Source organism: Rhipicephalus microplus, chromosome 7, assembly GCF_043290135.1.
Source record: "Rhipicephalus microplus isolate Deutch F79 chromosome 7, USDA_Rmic, whole genome shotgun sequence".
NCBI lineage: Eukaryota > Metazoa > Arthropoda > Arachnida > Ixodida > Ixodidae > Rhipicephalus > Rhipicephalus microplus.
In genome coordinates this window covers 28,532,899-28,551,239 of record NC_134706.1, presented here as the reverse complement: position 1 = coordinate 28,551,239, position 18,341 = coordinate 28,532,899, and the positions used below count along the sequence as shown (strand labels likewise).

The window sequence follows — 18,341 nt, the reverse complement described above, 5'->3', positions numbered from 1 at the left end:
CGATTGCGCAGAAAAGAGCAAATATCAACTAGAGCACGACAGCCCGCAGTGACTAAGTGAAAGCAGTATCATCTTCCCAAGCAGAGTGTTCTTTGCATGAAATCAGACATTGCAAAACTTAGTCTCATCTAGCACAAAAATAAGCTCACTATATCAGCAAAACTTGTTATAAACATACATTCGTAATGCTGTTTTCCCGGCAAGACCATTCCTCATTTGCTTCGTTACAACCGATAGTTCATTATATCAGGATTATCAATGACGATAGCATTTGACTGAAAACAGCAACGAAACCGCCATTTCTGTCGGCAACAGTAAAACGACAGCAACCGCAACTAACCACTCATGAGGACTGCCTTGATCTGGTCTTGGACGGGCAGTTTGCTGAGCATATGCATGGAGACTTCCCTCGAGCCTTTGGTGGAAGTCTTTGTGTCGGCGCTGCAAAACAAGACGAAAAAAAAGAAAAATGAAAATCGCTGACAGTTAACAGCACTGCCTAATGCAAATTCTGAACACTGCTTTGCATTGGGTAGAGCCCAACTGAGTTTGAAATTTCAGGTTTTCGCATGGTATCGCCTAGACCATAAGTAGTAATTTTTGCAAATTAGGACAGCGCCTACTACTGATCTTTCTGCGAGGTGCCCGCTGCAAGTCTGTAAGGCGTTATGTACATCATGTTGGATGTGACTGATGGCAATGAAGAATTATGGCCGAGCACTTTGCGGCAGGTGGGAAGCATTAAACCACACATTGCGCTATTAGCACTGGAGATGACTGCTTGTTATTATACTTTCCCACCACACCATATTACACTGACTAATGCGATACCTCACCCGACACGACGCTCGTACAGGATCTCTCCGAAGATAAGTTCAAAGCACTATTGTGGCCCTGTGTTGGACTATGCGTCTACCACACAGAGGGCCCCCGAAATCAAATCCATTCGACGCTGGACTATTCTTCTCATTTCATTTTTTTAGGGACGAAGGTCCTTGGGGTGTGGGCCTGTCCGCCATTGTACGTCGTAGCCACCCCTAGTACTCAGAGTGCTTACTAGATGGCGCTACGGCGCTAGCTCCTATCAGTGGTGTGCAGGAAGCCAGAGGTGCAATCAGGAATGCATGTAAATCCATTGAGTGTGGGACGTCTCGTGTTGGGTGCTCACGGGAAGACTACGAGTGAGGCTATAAAAGGGGATATAAGTTTTTTTCGCTTTTTTTTCTTGGCTGTTTTACATTGCTTCTGTTATGTATATCTCCACTCCCCTCTGTAATGCCCTCGGGCCCTGAGGGTACAATAAATAAATAAATAAATAAGATGGACAGGCTCTGATGTAAGGGAAGCTCAGAGCAAAGCGAGATTTGAAGAGAGGCTTAGGGAAATTAAGGAGAGTAGATGGGCAGGGCAGGTGTTCAGGTATGTGTATAGAAAGAGTGTGGACACCAAGTAGAGAAAAAGAACTAGGAGACTCTCTTTAAACAAAAATTAAAGGAACCAGGCCAATATGTTCTAATCAACGGAAGTTTCACCTGCTAAGAGATATACAGAGAAGCAGAATTCAAGTACGCAACTAGATGTATATGGGGGCAGTTCCTTCATTTAGGCAGCAGTTATGCTACAGAGGCTGCCATTTACCGATAGCCTACCACACAAACCAACAGATACCGGAAGACAAAGAACAATACGCACTCGTCAACGACAAGGTCCTTAAAGTAGTCCGGAAGGGTCTTGGGAAGCTCCGACTCGTCCCGGTCCATTTGCGGGCAGATGAGCATGGCCCGCTCGACGCCGGACAACTCCGACTGCAATCGACCGCGATGGCACACTTTGTGAAAACTCGGCGAAGTGTTGAAAAATCTTTGAGGGTGTCTCTCATAATCATATCGTGGTTTTGGGAGGTTAAACCGCACAAATCAAAAATCTTTGAGGACGGGATACCACTGGAGCTACCGTTTCAACAAGCAGTCCCGCCTTCTTACAAGGCAGAAACCGCTTACCTCAGCATGTGTATGTACTAACGGGTCCACCGTTCAAGGGAACACCTGCGTGAGCAGCATGTGTAGATATCGCTACCTTACGGAAGCATAGTGGCTTAGATATGCATAGGAATACTGGTGGTTGAAAGTTCCGACTCCACTTGACAGACTGTTGACTTGCATGAAGATTGTTTCCTTATCCACTTGCTCTTAGAGGGCTAGGAATATTGATGGTGTGAATTCGAGTGTTCGTTTTAACAGTGCACCACACTGTACTTCGTACCCTCAACCACAAAGCACACACACACACAAAAACAAGCCAGAAGAGGAAAGGAAAGCAGGTATGAAAACAGAACATGGTTGAGAGAGGGAAAAGACACAGGGGATATCAAGATTGGGGAGAGTTCTGGAAAGTCGTGGGACCTGATGGTGAAGCCATCTTTTTCTTCTTTTTTTTTAATATTTCAAGAAAGCACAAAAACGACACTGAGAAACAAAGGAACATTTCCCTGTGTTGCTGTTTTTCCCTACTTTCTTCAAATACGAATCTGCATTAACTCACCCGACCGTCTCTGCTAACTTTTCTTCTTGATGCGCACACGTCCCCCTTCGAACGGAATACAATGCGGTCTGGCACTGCCTAGAGGCATTATAAGCCCTCTGTACCTGCTTCTGCACTTCCTTTATAATCAGTCCACTTCAGACCCAAGTGATGGTGTTGCGCTGCCCACGTCGATATTCTGGCGACAGCGATGGCACTTGTGGCTTTGTAGCAGACAGCCACTGCTTTGATGCTAAAAGACAAAGCGTGGCCTCCGAGATGCGCGTTTTGGAAACCAAGAACACCAAAAGGCTTTACGAGGTTGTACATCTCAAAGGCCATGCTTTCGGGGCCCGCGTGCTATTGTGCATGGACAAACGAGGCAAGGATTGCGAACACTGCAACGAGGCTGCAGATTCACTTTGTATTCTCAGTTTCGTGCCCTCGGCAATTTGCATGTTCGAAAAACGCCATGTCGGGGCGGTAAACCCTGCAGATCGTGCATCAAACATACCGGTGCACCCACAAGCGTTGCGCGATGAACCAGATAAGTGCAGTGAAACAACGCCGCCTTTTCATCGCGCACGTATGAGGAGGGACTGAAAACTGTTACACAGCGGCTTATTATTATTATTTGATAGGAAAAATGAACTTTCTGGGCTTCAGCATGGGGGAGCGTCCAATATAGCGGATGTTTGCTGGGCAAGGAGTTCAATATGCATGAGCAGCAGCCCCACATTTTTGCATGGGGAAATTCAAGGGGATTTCTTAAATGTTTGATACAGACAACGATTCAATATATACCAGTTCAATATAACCGGTATCGACTGTATCTCCATTTCTTCGTTCTTTCTTCCCAAACCCAGGCCACTGTTTTTTACACTTGCCGTGCCCGCTTCCCTTCTGTTTTTGTAAGGAAAGAAGATACAAAGCATATACACACACGTGACAAGGTAGGTGCCTGTTGCATTTAGAAAGACGTTACTAAAGGTTGGTTCCAGCGGCATCTTGTGTAGAAGACTCTCTTCAAACTTCCATCTTCCACCAAACTTCTGCCGCATTTGGTAATCCCAGCTGCTTACGAAAACTGCCCTCTCTTTCAATGAACTCAATTCAATTAAATTTAATTATTCATCCTTACAATATATTGGCACTTGCCATGAGCAAACTCAACTACAACATTGTATGTATCCATCACGTCACTCTTAACTTGAAACAAACCAGCGATATTGTACCAGTTTTATTATTTTTTTTACAAGACTTTTCATGAATATTCGAAAAACACAAATTAAGAGCATGACCAGTAGTGCTTGAAAAGGAACGAAGTGTGTCCCTTGGTGCTCATGCCACTAAAGAAAAAAATCTCAACATATTATTGACAGGGTCTTGATTATCATGCTTTTAAATGACAGTTTTAATTACATGATAATAATTATGCCTAATCAGATTGCACTCATAAGCGCAGTCTTAATCAGCAATGTGCTCCTCTCTTTTTACAAATCCACATCTCTCTCACTTTGTTTCTTTGTTCTATCGTTTTATTGTTTTCTTCAGAAAGCACCTGCATCGAAGAAATGGCTACACTGAACATCCGTGCCATCAACCTAAACAGGTGTTTTGGTCAGTGGCCTTATTGTGCGCCAAATTACGAGGCGATATGGAAAAATGTATAATTAGCTATGCAAATTTTTCAAATGTTCGTCGCCAACACCAAACAGTCTTCATAGTCAACCCTGTGATGAAGAAGAAGACAAAGAGAGCGTGCACTGGCTGAATTTTTGAGTTGCAGGTGCTAGACACAGCTTAGTTTACTGGTTGTGCGAACCAGAAGCAGAGCCAAACGACGAGCTTGGACAGCTTCACTGTTAAGAAAAAAAAAAGTAGGCTTACCCCAAAGTTGTGAAATGTTGCCTCCACCCACGGCTCGCTTTCTTGCTTCTGGTGGATGAAACGGAATGACTTCTCACGAGCCCGCTTGGCACGGTCCGTCTCCTGGTGGGCAAATCGCACGGTGACCGCCTTTGGCTCGTCAACCTCTTCGTCCTCTTCCATGGCTGCACAAACGACGGGACGAGAACACAGTCGCCAATCGACCTTCCAGTGAAGTGAGTGCAGAAGTCACAGCTGCTTTCGCGGATGTGCCAGAGCGCAAGAGCGCGATGTTCACACAAAATGCACATGTTTGACAGGGTATGGCACCATACTCTGTCAAAAATGAACTACCAATTAGCCGATCTATTCGTGCTGCTGCACAGCCTTCTGTGTTATATACGGTAAATACCATAATTACTCACATAACCTTCGCACTCGCATAACTCTCGCATTCCCCACATTTCCCAACAAAAATACGATTTCTTTTTCCTTCGAGGAATATTCGCACCCCCGAAAATCGCCGCAATAATGTCGTCTGCTGGTTCCAGCCATTGATGATTATATCGCGCACCATCTGGTGCCATCTCTTAAGCATCAAGCGTACTATTATTGCACAGAGATTCAATCCAATTTAAGCCAAGCCTAAGTGACAAGTGCGCATTGTGGCGTGGTTTGTATGTTGTGTCGGTAATCTTGTCATGTTATGGGGTGATACTGAAGCGGCCACTTTGTTTTCTTTTTTGCTCTGTACGTTTTCGTGGAAAGTTTTCCCCGTGCAATTCTCGCACCCTCCAACTTTGCATCAGTTTTCTGCAAAAAAAAAGTGCGAGGATTATGTGAGTAAATACGGTGCACTTGCTGCTTTCTTCCAAGCCCTCTTTAGTTCTTATTTTACCCTTTTCAACATGCTACCACGATAACATGAACACTGCCTGCTAAGTCTTCTTGACCCTGGTGTACTTCTTAACATTTGCCTGAATAACACTTGCTTGAGTACACTTAAAAAAGGCCAGTAAACAGGCTCAGACTTTTTTTTTACAGCGAAAGCTGTTATGAGATCACAACTCGGGTCACGTGCAGTCCGCCGCCGCTGCTGCCGGTGTACGTAACCACATCGCGCCAAATTAGGAAAAAAAAACCTAGCACCAATGACCAGTCGGGCTTGAACCCAGGTCTGCTGGGTGCCAGCCCAGTATTTTACCCCCGAGTTACGCCAGTGCTTGTGACTTGTTGTCAAACTTGCCTTAGGCAGGCTTGACGTCGGAAAAGCAACCGCATTAATACCACATATAAAAGTCTTAAAACAGCGAAAAAAACAACCAGTCGTCGCACAATGCGAATAGCGTCACGAGTGGGCTGTTCAATGCTCCAACCCATCACAAAAGCCTGTTCTTGTTCCCACATAAACTGTGGCGCATACCCACTTCAGCCATAATTCCTCATCGTCGTCAGCCACTGCACAAACAATTGGCAAAAATTCCTTGCAAGTGTTCAGAGGATACCATGCCTCTCAGAAGAACGCCGAAAAATAGCGCAGCGAATGCCAGCCTAGTACCCAAATAAATTTATTATGACCTAGTGGGTATCAAGCAAGTGTGCTTGCAGTAGTTACCCAATGAGTGTTTCGAAAAGGCTGTGAAAGGCGCCTTTCGTGCAGGCCTGGCGTTTTTTTCCTTTACATTCCCCAAACAAGCTCGGTATCTCAACCGCGGCAATCATGTCTTACAAATATTGCAGCACACAGTGCATCATCCAGACCCTCCGTTTTGAAAATTGATTCTCTTGCTACCCTCTTTCAACTGGCCGATCCTTTTTCTACGAGCAGCGACAAAATCTTGCCTATTGGCAACATTATGTACACCTGAGCTTGTCGATTGGTCCTTTACCCTAGGACACGCACCCTGGCTTTGTGGTAATGCAGTTTGGGTCGTGCAGTCTGCATTTTTCGTTTTACTGTGCTGCCTTCCGCCCTCCTGTAGAAACTGAGACTACGGAGAGAAGCGGTTTCACCAGAACGAAAGCCTCCGAGATGCAGAGGCGCCTCGCTACTTTACCGCTCCTCGCACTGAACTTCTTCCCCACCCCGCTATGACACGAAAAGCTCTGCTTGGTCGCTGGCTGTGCGCCGATAACGTATCATCGACGACGCGTTACAATGACGAAGTGAGCACAGTCACAACAAAAGGCTATGCGTACCTTTGGAAAAAAAATAAATGGGAGGGACGAGCGAGTAACTGTCACGAGAAAAAGCAGGTCGTTCTAAGACCTGTAACTTACTTCGTTACTATAGCACTCACTCACCAAGTTCTTGCACAGCATGTCCCCATAGTACAAGTGCACAGTTATTTTTACATCAAAAATTTTCTACCTCAAAGCTGTTTAGCGGCCCTTTAACAAAAGCATATTAAAAATGGAGACGTACAGTGAGAACGAAACACAGCTGATGGAGAGAACTATACTCAGTTACAACCTCAGCAAAAAAAAATGTTGACTTCACCCGCAAACCACAACGTGCGAGCCCTTTATCTGTGAAAGAGTGGCACGATCTTGTCTCTGCTCAGACCATAAGTGGTTTTCAGGGACTGATGTAAATACTATGGACATTACGAGTTAAATAACTTGTTGTCACTAGTCATGTAGTGTTTGGCTGCGCAGCGACGTTGGAATTCAGGATGAAATTTAACAGGACATTCAGGTGTCCCGACAGAGAACAAGCGACACAAACATGTCAGTATCAGAAAGTCAACTTATCTGAAAAACTCTAGAAGTGCTTGACAACACTAAATGAGCAAGTACTACTGGACAAAGCATTTATGCCACTTATCAGTGGAACGGCAATGGGAGTAGGCGGAGCTGTCATTTTTTTTTTCTCTCTCAGGTCGAAGCGAGTGTAGAAGGGACCAGCGAAATTCAGCTGACCTGCTTCGGCTGCCTTGGCCTTCTTGTCCGACTGGTCCAGGTAGGGAAACGACGGATTCATCTGCAAGACGGCACTGACCGGAGACAGATGAAGTTCACCTGAGGAAGCGATGAGAGAATCGATTCAGTCGCTGCTGCGCCCCAATGACAAAGGCGACAAAGAGGAGACAAAAGTCCAAACCTGGCCTGAGAATTCCTACGGCGTAGGCTTCGGCTGAACTGCTAGACTTTGTCGACGTGAGGAGCTGCCTGTCCATCATGGAGCTGTTTGAAAAAAAGCAACAAAGAAAAAAAACACATGGTGAGCCCGCAATCTACACTGCCAGAGAGTTTACAGTTCACAATTACTCTTTTAGAGGCATACTGAACAAAATTTTTGCCGCCAACATTTTTCAGCCAATTCGATAGATTGGATCCTGAAATTGATAGAGACAACCTTCACTCTAAGAAGAAACTACAGTAAAATAATGAATTTAGTGCGTTTTTCACAAACTGTCGTGTCTAGCGGCAGCGCCGTGAACTAGAGGATGTGACGTTGGGCGAAGTCACCGGAAACTGGCAAGCCGACAATGCCAGCCATCGCCCACGTCTCTCGACTCGCTCAACTTCCACTATGGTTCCCAAAACCGGTATGAACAGCAACAGCAGCGAACAATGCTTCCGGCACACCGACCCGCCGCCGATGGAGTCGGTGTGAGCGCCCACACTGTGCCTCAAAGTGGCGGTTAATGGTCCGGGGCCAGAGAAGCGATCCGCGCCTGCCCGAGGGCTGCTCGCTCGAATGCCAGCCTCTCGAGCCGGAGAAGTGTTCGAAGGTTTTTTGGACTACTGGGGCTAAGCGCCAGCGCTCTCGCGAAAGAGAACAAGCGGAGTGGATGGACAGCTGGAGAAAACAAAAAGGCGGACAAGAACACGTGCATTCTGCATGCGCCTGGGCGAGTTCGACGTCGCTGCTGTTTATCCGAGCTCTGTTTATCCGAGCAGGGGTATCTTCTAAGTGGTATTTCGAAGCTTGGTCAGTTCTTCCAATTTTTGTTCAGTATCCCTTTAAGCAGCAGATCAGTTTAAGAGATATCCATTCACTGCAAGATACCGTAGGCAAGAGCCACTGAGAAAGCTCCAGGGTACTTCAGCCCGAATGACATTATGCCATTACGCTGATTAGCTGCCACTGTCCATTGGCACTCGCGATGAATTTTAAATTGGCGGCACTGACGAGGTGCCTACCTATCAAGCTTTCCTTTTAAGGGGACAGGGTACGAAAAAATATTGAACAAAAAGCTTCTTTTTTTTTTGCGTTATTTGAAGTCTGCAGCCTTTTCTGAATTAGAATCAGTCGTTCGTGTGTCTCAGTGCGATTTTTTTTTCTTCTAAAATGACATACTTTAAAACTTGTGTGGTGGCCTGCCATGCCCCCATTCTTGCGTAGCGAACGATTCCTTGCAGCTCGAGTGTCACAGCCATATGGAGAGGTTACAGTTTACAAGCTGGTGTGCATTTGGCACCTTCAGAAAACAATGGGCCCAGAACTGCGAAAACAAAAGAAAGCAGAGGCATCAAAACTTTCCATCGAGAAATCTGCATTTATTAGTAGTCTTGGCAGTGCCATCACTGGTAATCACTGAAACTACTATCATTTGGCTATTAAAGAAATAGAGCCAACTTTGAGGACACGCGAAAAGCTGTCTGGGCCACATATTCACCTATGGCTTCAAAAGAAACCAATTCATCCCATAGCCTTCGCTCGGAGGACGCTGAAACTTGCCATAAGTTCAACAAAGCCGAGTTGAAAGTTGAACCATTTGTTCATAAAGAACACCTTCCAGCATCTGTTATTGAGGCTGTTGAGCCAAATTATCCGGAACTAGATCATCTGTAATTCCTTGAATGTGTCTTTAGGAAAAGTCAAAACCCTAACGAGTCATTGAATTGTCATGTGGGAGCGCACTCCAAAAAATGTTATCCTCGGGCAGCAAACACTGAAAATATGCATTGTTGATGCTGTGCTCGCTTTTACGAACGGCAATATAGCCCGTGTGAATGTGCTGAGCTTCTTTGGAATTTCGCCAGAGCACTGAAAAGTGCAGCACCTATGCACTCTTGACCTGCGTCGAGAGTACTATGGTGACAGGGCCGCACAGCAGGCGACAAAGGAGGCTCGCCAGGCGAGACGTTTCAGCACAAAAAAAAATTTACAGCTTTGCCGCAAAGGCGAAGCAATGAACGCGATAGCAACAAATTGAAGGTCACGCGCAGAATGGCAAGTAGATTGAAACATGCCCCACGTTTCTCAAGCACAAAATGACGCACGAAACATACTCACAGGTATAGATGAACACGAATAAGTGTCTCAGTTGTTACTTGGCCCTGTCTGAAAAGCGCGCCCTTTTCGCAAACGAAGGATGTGCAATGATTGCAGTGACCTTTGTGCGCCCGGTAACAACAACAGAATGCGTACGAGACGTACGATCCTCTCCGCTGCAAGTTAAGGGCACACAATCGATTGTACACCTCCTTATTCTCTTCGCCGGCCAAAGTACGCGTGAGAGATGAGAACCGCCGCGCACTCATTGCGCCATCTTGCTGATAATGCTGGAATGGCGATATACCCCCCCCCCCCCCCCCCCCCCGAGATGCACGCCAACAGCTAAGTGGTAGCCAGAGTTTTTTTTCTGAATTTTTTTCTTTCTTGCGTTTTCATATACCGTAATTACTCGAATCGAACGCGCACCTTTTTTCCAGTTAAGCGAGTTCATAAATCACATGCGCGTTAGAATCGAGTACGAAAAAAAAAATTAATACGGTCATATTGCCATCGGCATTTTCAAAATGGCCGCCCCCCTCGTGCGTCGGCAATTTCTGCCTATGTGTTTCCCATGTGCGGCACTTCGTACGTGTGCTGAGAAATTCGTCATCTGGTAGTGCATTAGCATCGACGGCATGGAAGGGCCGACTCCGAAAACTCGACGAATGCACCACGATGCTGCTTTTAAAAGAAAAGTCATCGCGTGTGCCGAAACGGACGGAAATTGGGCCGCCTCGCGGTCGTTCGGAGTTCCCGAAATGTGCGTGCGGGACTGGTGGAAACAAAAGCAGAATATTGTCGACAGCAAAGATTCACGTAAAAGCTTCAGTGGACCACAGCAGGGTCGGTTTCCGCAAATTGAAGAGCTGCTCGGCAAGTATGAGATTGAGCGGTGAGCGGCACAGTGGCCCGTGACGACAGAACTGCCCCAAGTGCAGGCTATGCAGTTAGCCTTAGAAAAAGGGCCAATGCCGAGCCAGTTAAAAGCGAGCAGGTGCTGGCTAACTAACTTTATGAAGAGGAAAGGCTTTTCTCTCGGAAGGCGAACGGGCAAATGCCAAAAGTTGCCGGAGGAGTACGAAGAAAATCTTTGCAATTTTCAGAGGTTCGTCCTAAACTTGCGGCACAACAACGGCTACCTGCTTGGGCAAATCGGGAATGCCGATCAAACGCCTCTTTACTTCAACATGCCTGGCACCACAACTGGGGAGAAGAAGGGGGCGAAGCAAGTTCGTTCGCGTGCTGACATCGGGCCACGGTAAAACTAGAGTGACGGCAATACTCCGTTGCACGTCAGATAGGCACAAGCTTCCCCCGTACCTCATATTTAAACGGAAGAAACTCCCGAAAGGAGTCGTTTTCCCCGAGTGGTGTGATAGTGCGGGCCAACGAAAAAAATGGGTGTGCGTTGCAATCGATGTCTTACTTTTTTTTTTTTATCTTGGAAACCGGGTGCGCGTTACAATCGAGGGCGCGGTAGAATCGAGTAAATACGGTATATTGATTGATTGATATGTGGGGTTTAACATCCCAAAACCACCATATGATTATAAGAGACGCCGTAGTGGAGGGCTCCGGAAATTTCGACCGCCTGGGGTTCTTTAACGTGCACCCAAATCTGAGTACACGGGCCGACAACATTTCCGCCTCCATCGGAAATGCAGCCGCCGCAGCCGGGATTCGAACCCGCGACCTGCGGGTCAGCAGCCGAGTACCTTAGCCACCAGACCACCGCGGTAGGGCTAAATACGGTATATTTATAAGCATACGGTGCATGACATTGACGCCCACGTCGGGGGCGAAATCTAGCCGAGAGTGTCCATAGAATTGCTATCACAATAAAAGTTATATTGGTGATTATTATCTGGCTGATGCCTATGAAACGGGCCCGTCAATTTGCTGCCATCCCATTGTACTTTTGAAATAATGCGTGTTTTTTTTATGTTCCTTTATCTTTATAACCTCAGTATCTAGAATCATAGAGTTTTTAACTAGTATTCAGATGACATAATAGGCAATATGCTGAAGCAGAATTATTGTGTGAGGAAGTGCTCCTCTTCAGCACGACATCTAATAGCTATTAGGGAGTGATAATTAAGTACCCAAAGTTAAAAAATTTAAAAAAATTATCGCTTCAATTTTCGGTGCTAAATGTGCTTCAGTAAAAAAAAGGAATGGCTTACGATACAAATGATGGTAAAATGTTTACTGTAACTCTCACGTTTATGGAGAAAAAGGTACATAAACTCCGTCCAAAATGCATGGCGGGTATAGGGCTTACCCTGTTCCCTCGAGGGCCAGTGCAGCAAAAAAAGTTTGACATGAAGAAACAAATAAGTTGGCACACGCTCACCTATTGAATGTTTGCTTTTGACCAGAGGTCCGGTCGCCGCCGCCGTCTGCGTTGGCAGCGAGCTGTTCACCTCGCAGCCTGTCATAGCTGGAGTTGCGAGTGTCGAGGGCAAACTCCAGCTCCACCTGGTGGCAATCGCATGAAACATAAATAAAGCCATGCTCTACCGTCAGTTACAAGAACGCAAGATGTGGCCAAAGAACCACGGCTTGCTTACAATTCACCTTTGCAGGAAAGTTGTGCGAGCCAGTTTTATTTCGTACAGAGATTTTTACATGCTCGTGTAAATACTTTGCATACAGAAACTGAAGTTGTGACCATCATATCTAAAATATCAGCTTCGGCTGAGCGATGGCGTTACAATCTCTAGCGAAATTTTCCGGGATAACTTGCACTAGAGACACAATCATGTGTCTGTACGAGAACACCAAGAATCTAAAACACGTGAAATGACTTCACGGAAGTGAGCAAAAATGATTGCATAGTACGTCGATGCTTATTCGGAGTGGAACAGTGATGCCCGTGAGTCGAGCTCACATTCATTCTGAGGTTGGGACCGACCATAGGCACTGCCAACGAAGAAATGACCTATCAGACGTTCAAGACCTTTACGATAAGTGTGCAGCAAAATTAATACCTAATCAAAGTAATCCGGAACCAATATATCGGTAACGATACCGTTAGTAACCTGCGTGTTTATGGGCAGGTATTCTAAGCTACACCAAAGCCCGCAAGAATAGGCACAGAACTTGACTAGCTCGCACTAAGTGGCAACCAATGTTGTCAGAATGAAAAAAGAAACGAAAACAGTTTCATATTATGGTATTTCTTAGCACGTCAATCAGATCGAGGACACAGACATAAAACATACTCAAGTGCAACGCACATTGCAAACTTTTTTAGAGCGGAAGTTGTAACAGTGTGCAACATACACAGGCACTGGGTATGCTGTGTTGCATCAGGGTACATGCACAGTCACTGTGACAAGTAACACGAAACTCGTTGTTGTGTGACGTGGAGTGGCTCGACGGGCGCCGCACGAAGTATGGCAGTGCAAGCGTAATACTTGCTATATAACTGCATGTCGTCCGCCAGAGTTCCTTCAACTTGAACGCGAGCAGCAAAATCCAGATAGCACGTGCGACAAAGAGGGAGGAGCCATGGCAGAGGACACGCTGCTAACTCTGCCTTTGACGCTGATTGCGCTTCCTGCCACAATAGTTTGTGCGGCGTCCGCTTGGTGGTCTGAGGAGAGCAGCCATGCGTGCCGTATAACCTCTAACAGCGGCCCCGCTTGTACACTGTGGACTGCATCCTCGTTGTGATTTCCGTGCTGAGAAAGTTCCCAGTATGAAATAACAAGTATCCCGAACCAACACTCTGCTTGAAAAAAATTTCCACGGCGTACTTTATGAGGCACCGTTAGCGCTGGAAGGTGGATCTGCTCTTACAAGCCATAACTCTATTTAAATTGAAAATAAGCACACTGCCCCGACATCATGCCTGCCATGCCACTGGAGTAGCGAACAAACCGTGCAATAATCTAAATTGTCAGTTGCAGGCAGCATATTGTAGTAACTGTCGAATGCCTCGGCAAGTTCAGCAACATGGCATCAGGCGTGCAACTCCTGTCACATGTAATAAATAGGGAATCACGAGTGAGAAAACAAGCACAGAATGCCTGTTTTTCGGTTATCAGCATTTGTCACGGACGGCCATTTTTGGCGACACCGCGTCACGGCAATTAACGGGCGCCGTACTCCCCGACTGACCGTGAGAAACGGCGGCGCATGAAAGGGAGCCGAGAAGTGCAAAATGGGGTGCTCTTCTTAGAACGTCGCCGCCGACGGTTAATCCTTTTGTAACTGTGGCGGCGTCTGCAAGGTCGTAGAAGGCCGCGGTATACCCCGAACAAGGATTAGACTACGAGACGCCCCGGCTGAGAGCTAAATGGTTGACCGTTCCCACGGGGAACAGCGTGGGAAACGCTCTGGTGGCCGAGCCGTATGACAACAACCTGACAGGTTGTCACTCTCGCTAGTTGCGGGCCCTCTCCCAATTAAAAAGGGGCGGGGTCAAAATATTTTTAGGGCGGAGTTTTCATCAATTAGACGCACATGATTGGACCCATGTAGAGGTCTCTTGTCCCCAAGGAAGAGAGTGAGGAGACACGAGGGGGATTTAAGCGCAGGATTTTGCCCTGCTAGGCAGACTAGTCGCTGACCAACATGGTGTAGAAACAGATCAACAAGCATCTCTTCTAGAAGTTTTTAGTGTGGCTCTGTATCGGCTGGCCACCTAAACTTAGCCGTTCGTCTAGTCGTGACGCGATATTAACGTCTGCAACGTAGACATCGGGACTTCGCCTCGAGTTAGCTCAACCTGCTCGAAGTCACCTGCAAGCACTAGCCTCCCGGAGCCACCAGCGTTGCAACACCGCCGACATCGCAGTCGTGCCAGAACTCTCTTCGACTTCTCGCATCCGATCGTCGGGGACACAACGCTGCCGGTCATCACACGTATGCCTTCACCTGTTTATATCTTCGAACTTTCTCTTCCGTCGTTCTATTCTTGTTAGTTTGTGTAGTTTGTAATAGTTCTCTCTCGTAAGCTGATTTACTGTTTCTGTTATATATTTCTTTAGTTGTATCAAATGTCGATGTATGTTGTTAGTTGTATTGAAGTGCTGTATTAGATCCCGTGTGCTGCAATATCACTAGAGTAAAGTTTGTTTTGTTTTCTCACGTCTCTGATCTCTTCACTGTCTCTGCTTGCGTACGGAACGAACCAACCTGCTGTCATTCCCGTCGCCGACTTCGCGCTGGCGACGCTAGAGTGGCAGCTTGTAACAGCATTCAATGCCTCTTTCTGTGATCATCTTCCTGTGTTTATTCTGCCGGAAAAGGGAATAAAATTAATTTTCAGAAGTTGGCACTTTGTTGTGTGTGTACCTTTGTTATGTATCGTTAATCAATTGCACTATATAGTCTACAGTTTTATATTCGATGCATTCCCAAGCATTGAGACTCAATTTTTAGGGTTCTCGACAAGTGTGTTTCTATTTAGGTCAGCAAGATGGAAACATTGCTGGAGTTCAATACCATGACATTTTGGCCAGCAGTCGAATACCATAATCACCAGAAGCGACGGCAGAAGTATTGCAATGAAACATACCGTGTTTATGTGACATTACGGACAGATTCTCGGTGCTAGGTACCTAGACATGGCAATTACCGCGACTTTTGATCTCACTAGTGTCAGTGCAGGGGAGGGCATGCAGTCATTGTTTCGTTCTTTTGTGCCCCACCTTCTTCTGCTCGCCAGCTGCAAAAGAATGCATTAGGGTACTTGCACTAATCCGATGTCACAGTTTCTTCCAGTACATGTTCGAGTAAAAATGCACACGGCATCTCAACCAGCTGGTACCCAGAGATGGTGGCCCCGGTGATATCACCGCACACTACGTATAGCATTAGCCAGACATTGTACCTTGTGCTGCTTCGGCTTGACTCGCGCCGAAACACACTGTTCTTCGTTGATGATGGAGCCGAACGGCTGGTGTGGGTACTGAAGGAGGTAGAGGCTGTTGGCCAGAGCCTTCGATATGTATACATCCAGCTGAAATAAAAGAACGAAGCATTGCTCCAGTTTTACAACCTTAATTAGGAAATAGGTGTCAAGAAACAACTATTGTCAGGACCACCATGTCAAGGAAAGGCAAGGCAGCTTTAGGATATGGTACTCAGGCTTTGCATACCTTGCGCACTCATGCAACTTTCAAGAATAATGAGAGTTAGCACTCAAAGGCACAGGCACAGATTCGGGGGTTGAATCACCACCCCCTGCCTTTAAAAACGTTTACATTTCGTGTATTCTCACGTGCACAAACATACGTAAATGGCGATCAGATCTCCTTCCCCTCCCGCCGAAAACTACTTTCTTCGCCTCTGTTAGCAGGGTCAAAAATGAAAATTTTAAAAAGCGGTAGGGAAGAGGGGGCAAGGGGAAAATTCCTTTCTCCACCCATGGTTAACGTGCGACCAACAAAAAGGCTCCGGGCACTCCACTATAAACCGGAGATGCGCTTTACTGGCACCTAAGCGCTTCAGGGGTGATTAGCTGTTTTCCGCGTCAACGCCAGCTAAGCCAGTTTCTCTACTCGCACACCCGGCAGCCAGACATATTGCGCTTGACTCCCAAAACGCGTCGATTTTAAACTACGCAATCACCACACGCGAGACCATTTTACTGGTGCGTCTAACATGTTGTGCCGAGTACATTTCCAAACTAACCTTGTCTTCGATTGGGTTGTCGAAGCTAACAGAGACTTTGTACGAACGAACTATGCTCTTTAACACCGACGCTGAAGCGGCATGCATTCGGAACGCGTGGTTTGATTGCTTCGTTCTGACATCTACGAATAACTGCAAGTCCGCAGCTTTAGCTTGTACGGACGCAGCCCATCACTGTCAGAACAGCAATTTAACGTTGCCACAAAATACTGAATGTCCGCAACGCGTTTAATAACGCTATTTCGCGAAGTGATGATCTCGCGTATTAGAGGCCCCAGCGTGCCATGTGTCATCGGGTTCACCTTGGTGCATGCTTACAAACGCGTCATGTCATGGAACGAGATGACCCGGAAGTTCGGCGAATACGTGTCTCGTGCAACTGGGACGCGAAATCGAGGAAACGGGGGGAAAATACATAGCAAAATTACCTCCTGAACGACTTCGTCGTCATCGTCTTGACTTGTCGCGTCGGCTGAAGCCATGGAAGCCGCCATGCTGAGCGCTCAAAGTTGTCAGGCGATATGACGAGCTTGTCCAAAATGCGATTGCCAGCGATTGCAACTGCTGCACCATGCAGCGGCCGCTGAGCGCGTTTCTGGGTGCTTGCGGTTCTGGCGACAGTTCTGGCAGGTGGTTCTGGTTCAAGCCGCCTGGAGAGAGAGAACGCCGAGAGACTGACGGGGGCACACAGTAAAACTACCGCAAGCCTAGCCGCGCGGTCGCGCGCGTGTAAGAAAAAATTACGAGTCCGCAAACCAGGTTCATATCCACTCAGGGGGATCGGTCAAGAATTGATTAAAGAAATTAGGTTTCTTTTAGGGGCGAAGCTCCTTAGGGCGTGGGCTGTGCGTCTCCTGTAGGCTGTATGTAGCCACCTCTAGTTTAGTTCTTGCAGTGTTCACTAGATGGCGGTACCATCCCCTGTATGTATAGACCACTAACCGTATAGACCACTAACCATTACATCGGTACTATACAGGTTGGCGATGCAAGCAGTAAAAATGAAAATAGAAACATGGGCCGAACATAACGATATTTTGGGAGAACTTCAGAACGGATTTCGAGTCGACAGGCGGTTAGACGATAACCTGTTTGTTCTCACTCAGTGTATAGAAATATCTAAAATAGAGAATAGGCCCTTGTACGTGGCTTTTCTAGACATCACTGGGGCATACGACAACGTTAATCAGGAAATTTTGTGGGATATATTGAAAGGAATGGGCATGGGCGACGACTGTATACAGCTTTTGAGGGAGATATACCGAGAAAATACAGTTTGCATAGAGTGGGAAGGAATGCGTAGCAAAGAGAACGTTGAGGTTAGCAGGGGTCTGAGACAGGGATGTCCTTTGTCCCCACTGTTATTCATGCTGTACATGGTGAGTATGGAAAAAGCGCTAGAAGGTAGCAACATTGGTTTTAATCTGTCACACAAACAGGGCGGCATGATGATTGAGCAGAAGCTTCCAGGTTTATTTTATGCGGACGATATCGTCTTATTTGCGGACAGTCGAGATGATATACAGCAGCTGGCGAATATATGCGGAAGGGAAGGTGAAGCTCTTGGACTAGGATTCAGTGTAACGAAGTGTGGTTTGATGGTATTCAATGATCCCTGTGATCAGACGGTGTCCATACAAGGCCAAGAAATACCGAGGGTAAGTGAATACAAGTACCTTGGAGTATAGGTAAATGAGAGTGATAGATACATGGAGGTACAGGAAAAAGCCTCGGCAGCAAAAGGAAAGAGGAATGCGGCAATAATGAAGCACAGAGCGTTGTGGGGATACAATAGGTATGAGGTGCTTCGAGGTCTGTGGAAGGGTGTAATGGTTCCAGGGCTTACTTTTGGGAACTCAGTGGTGTGCATGAGGGCAGAGGTGCAATCGGGAATGGATGTAAATCAAAGGACTGTGGGACGCCTCGCGTTGGGTGCTCACGGGAAGACGACAAACGAGGCTGTAAAGGGCGATATGGGGTGGGCAGGTTTTGAGGCGAGGGAAGCGCAGAGCAAAATAAGGTTCGAAGAAAGGCTAAGAAATATGAAGGAGAGTAGATGGGCAGAGAAGGTGTTCCGTTA

The 18,341-nt window shown here is 46.7% G+C and overlaps 1 protein-coding gene across 1 annotated transcript in view; it reads right to left on the bottom strand.

Moving 5' to 3' along the window:
• Positions 1-16,854, bottom strand: part of LOC119179764 (RNA polymerase III subunit E) — a 43,024-nt gene extending 26,170 nt beyond the window's left edge. Inside the window, exons 1-8 of the mRNA XM_037430890.2 lie at positions 16,690-16,854; positions 15,459-15,587; positions 11,970-12,094; positions 7,493-7,575; positions 7,312-7,410; positions 4,411-4,574; positions 1,693-1,805; positions 341-441 (exon numbers count right to left, since the gene is read on the bottom strand). Of these exons, the coding sequence (XP_037286787.2) occupies positions 341-441; positions 1,693-1,805; positions 4,411-4,574; positions 7,312-7,410; positions 7,493-7,575; positions 11,970-12,094; positions 15,459-15,587; positions 16,690-16,755 (880 nt within the window). The 5' untranslated portion in view covers positions 16,756-16,854. The remainder of the gene's footprint in view (positions 1-340; positions 442-1,692; positions 1,806-4,410; positions 4,575-7,311; positions 7,411-7,492; positions 7,576-11,969; positions 12,095-15,458; positions 15,588-16,689) is intronic.
• Between the last annotated feature and the right edge of the window lie 1,487 nt (positions 16,855-18,341).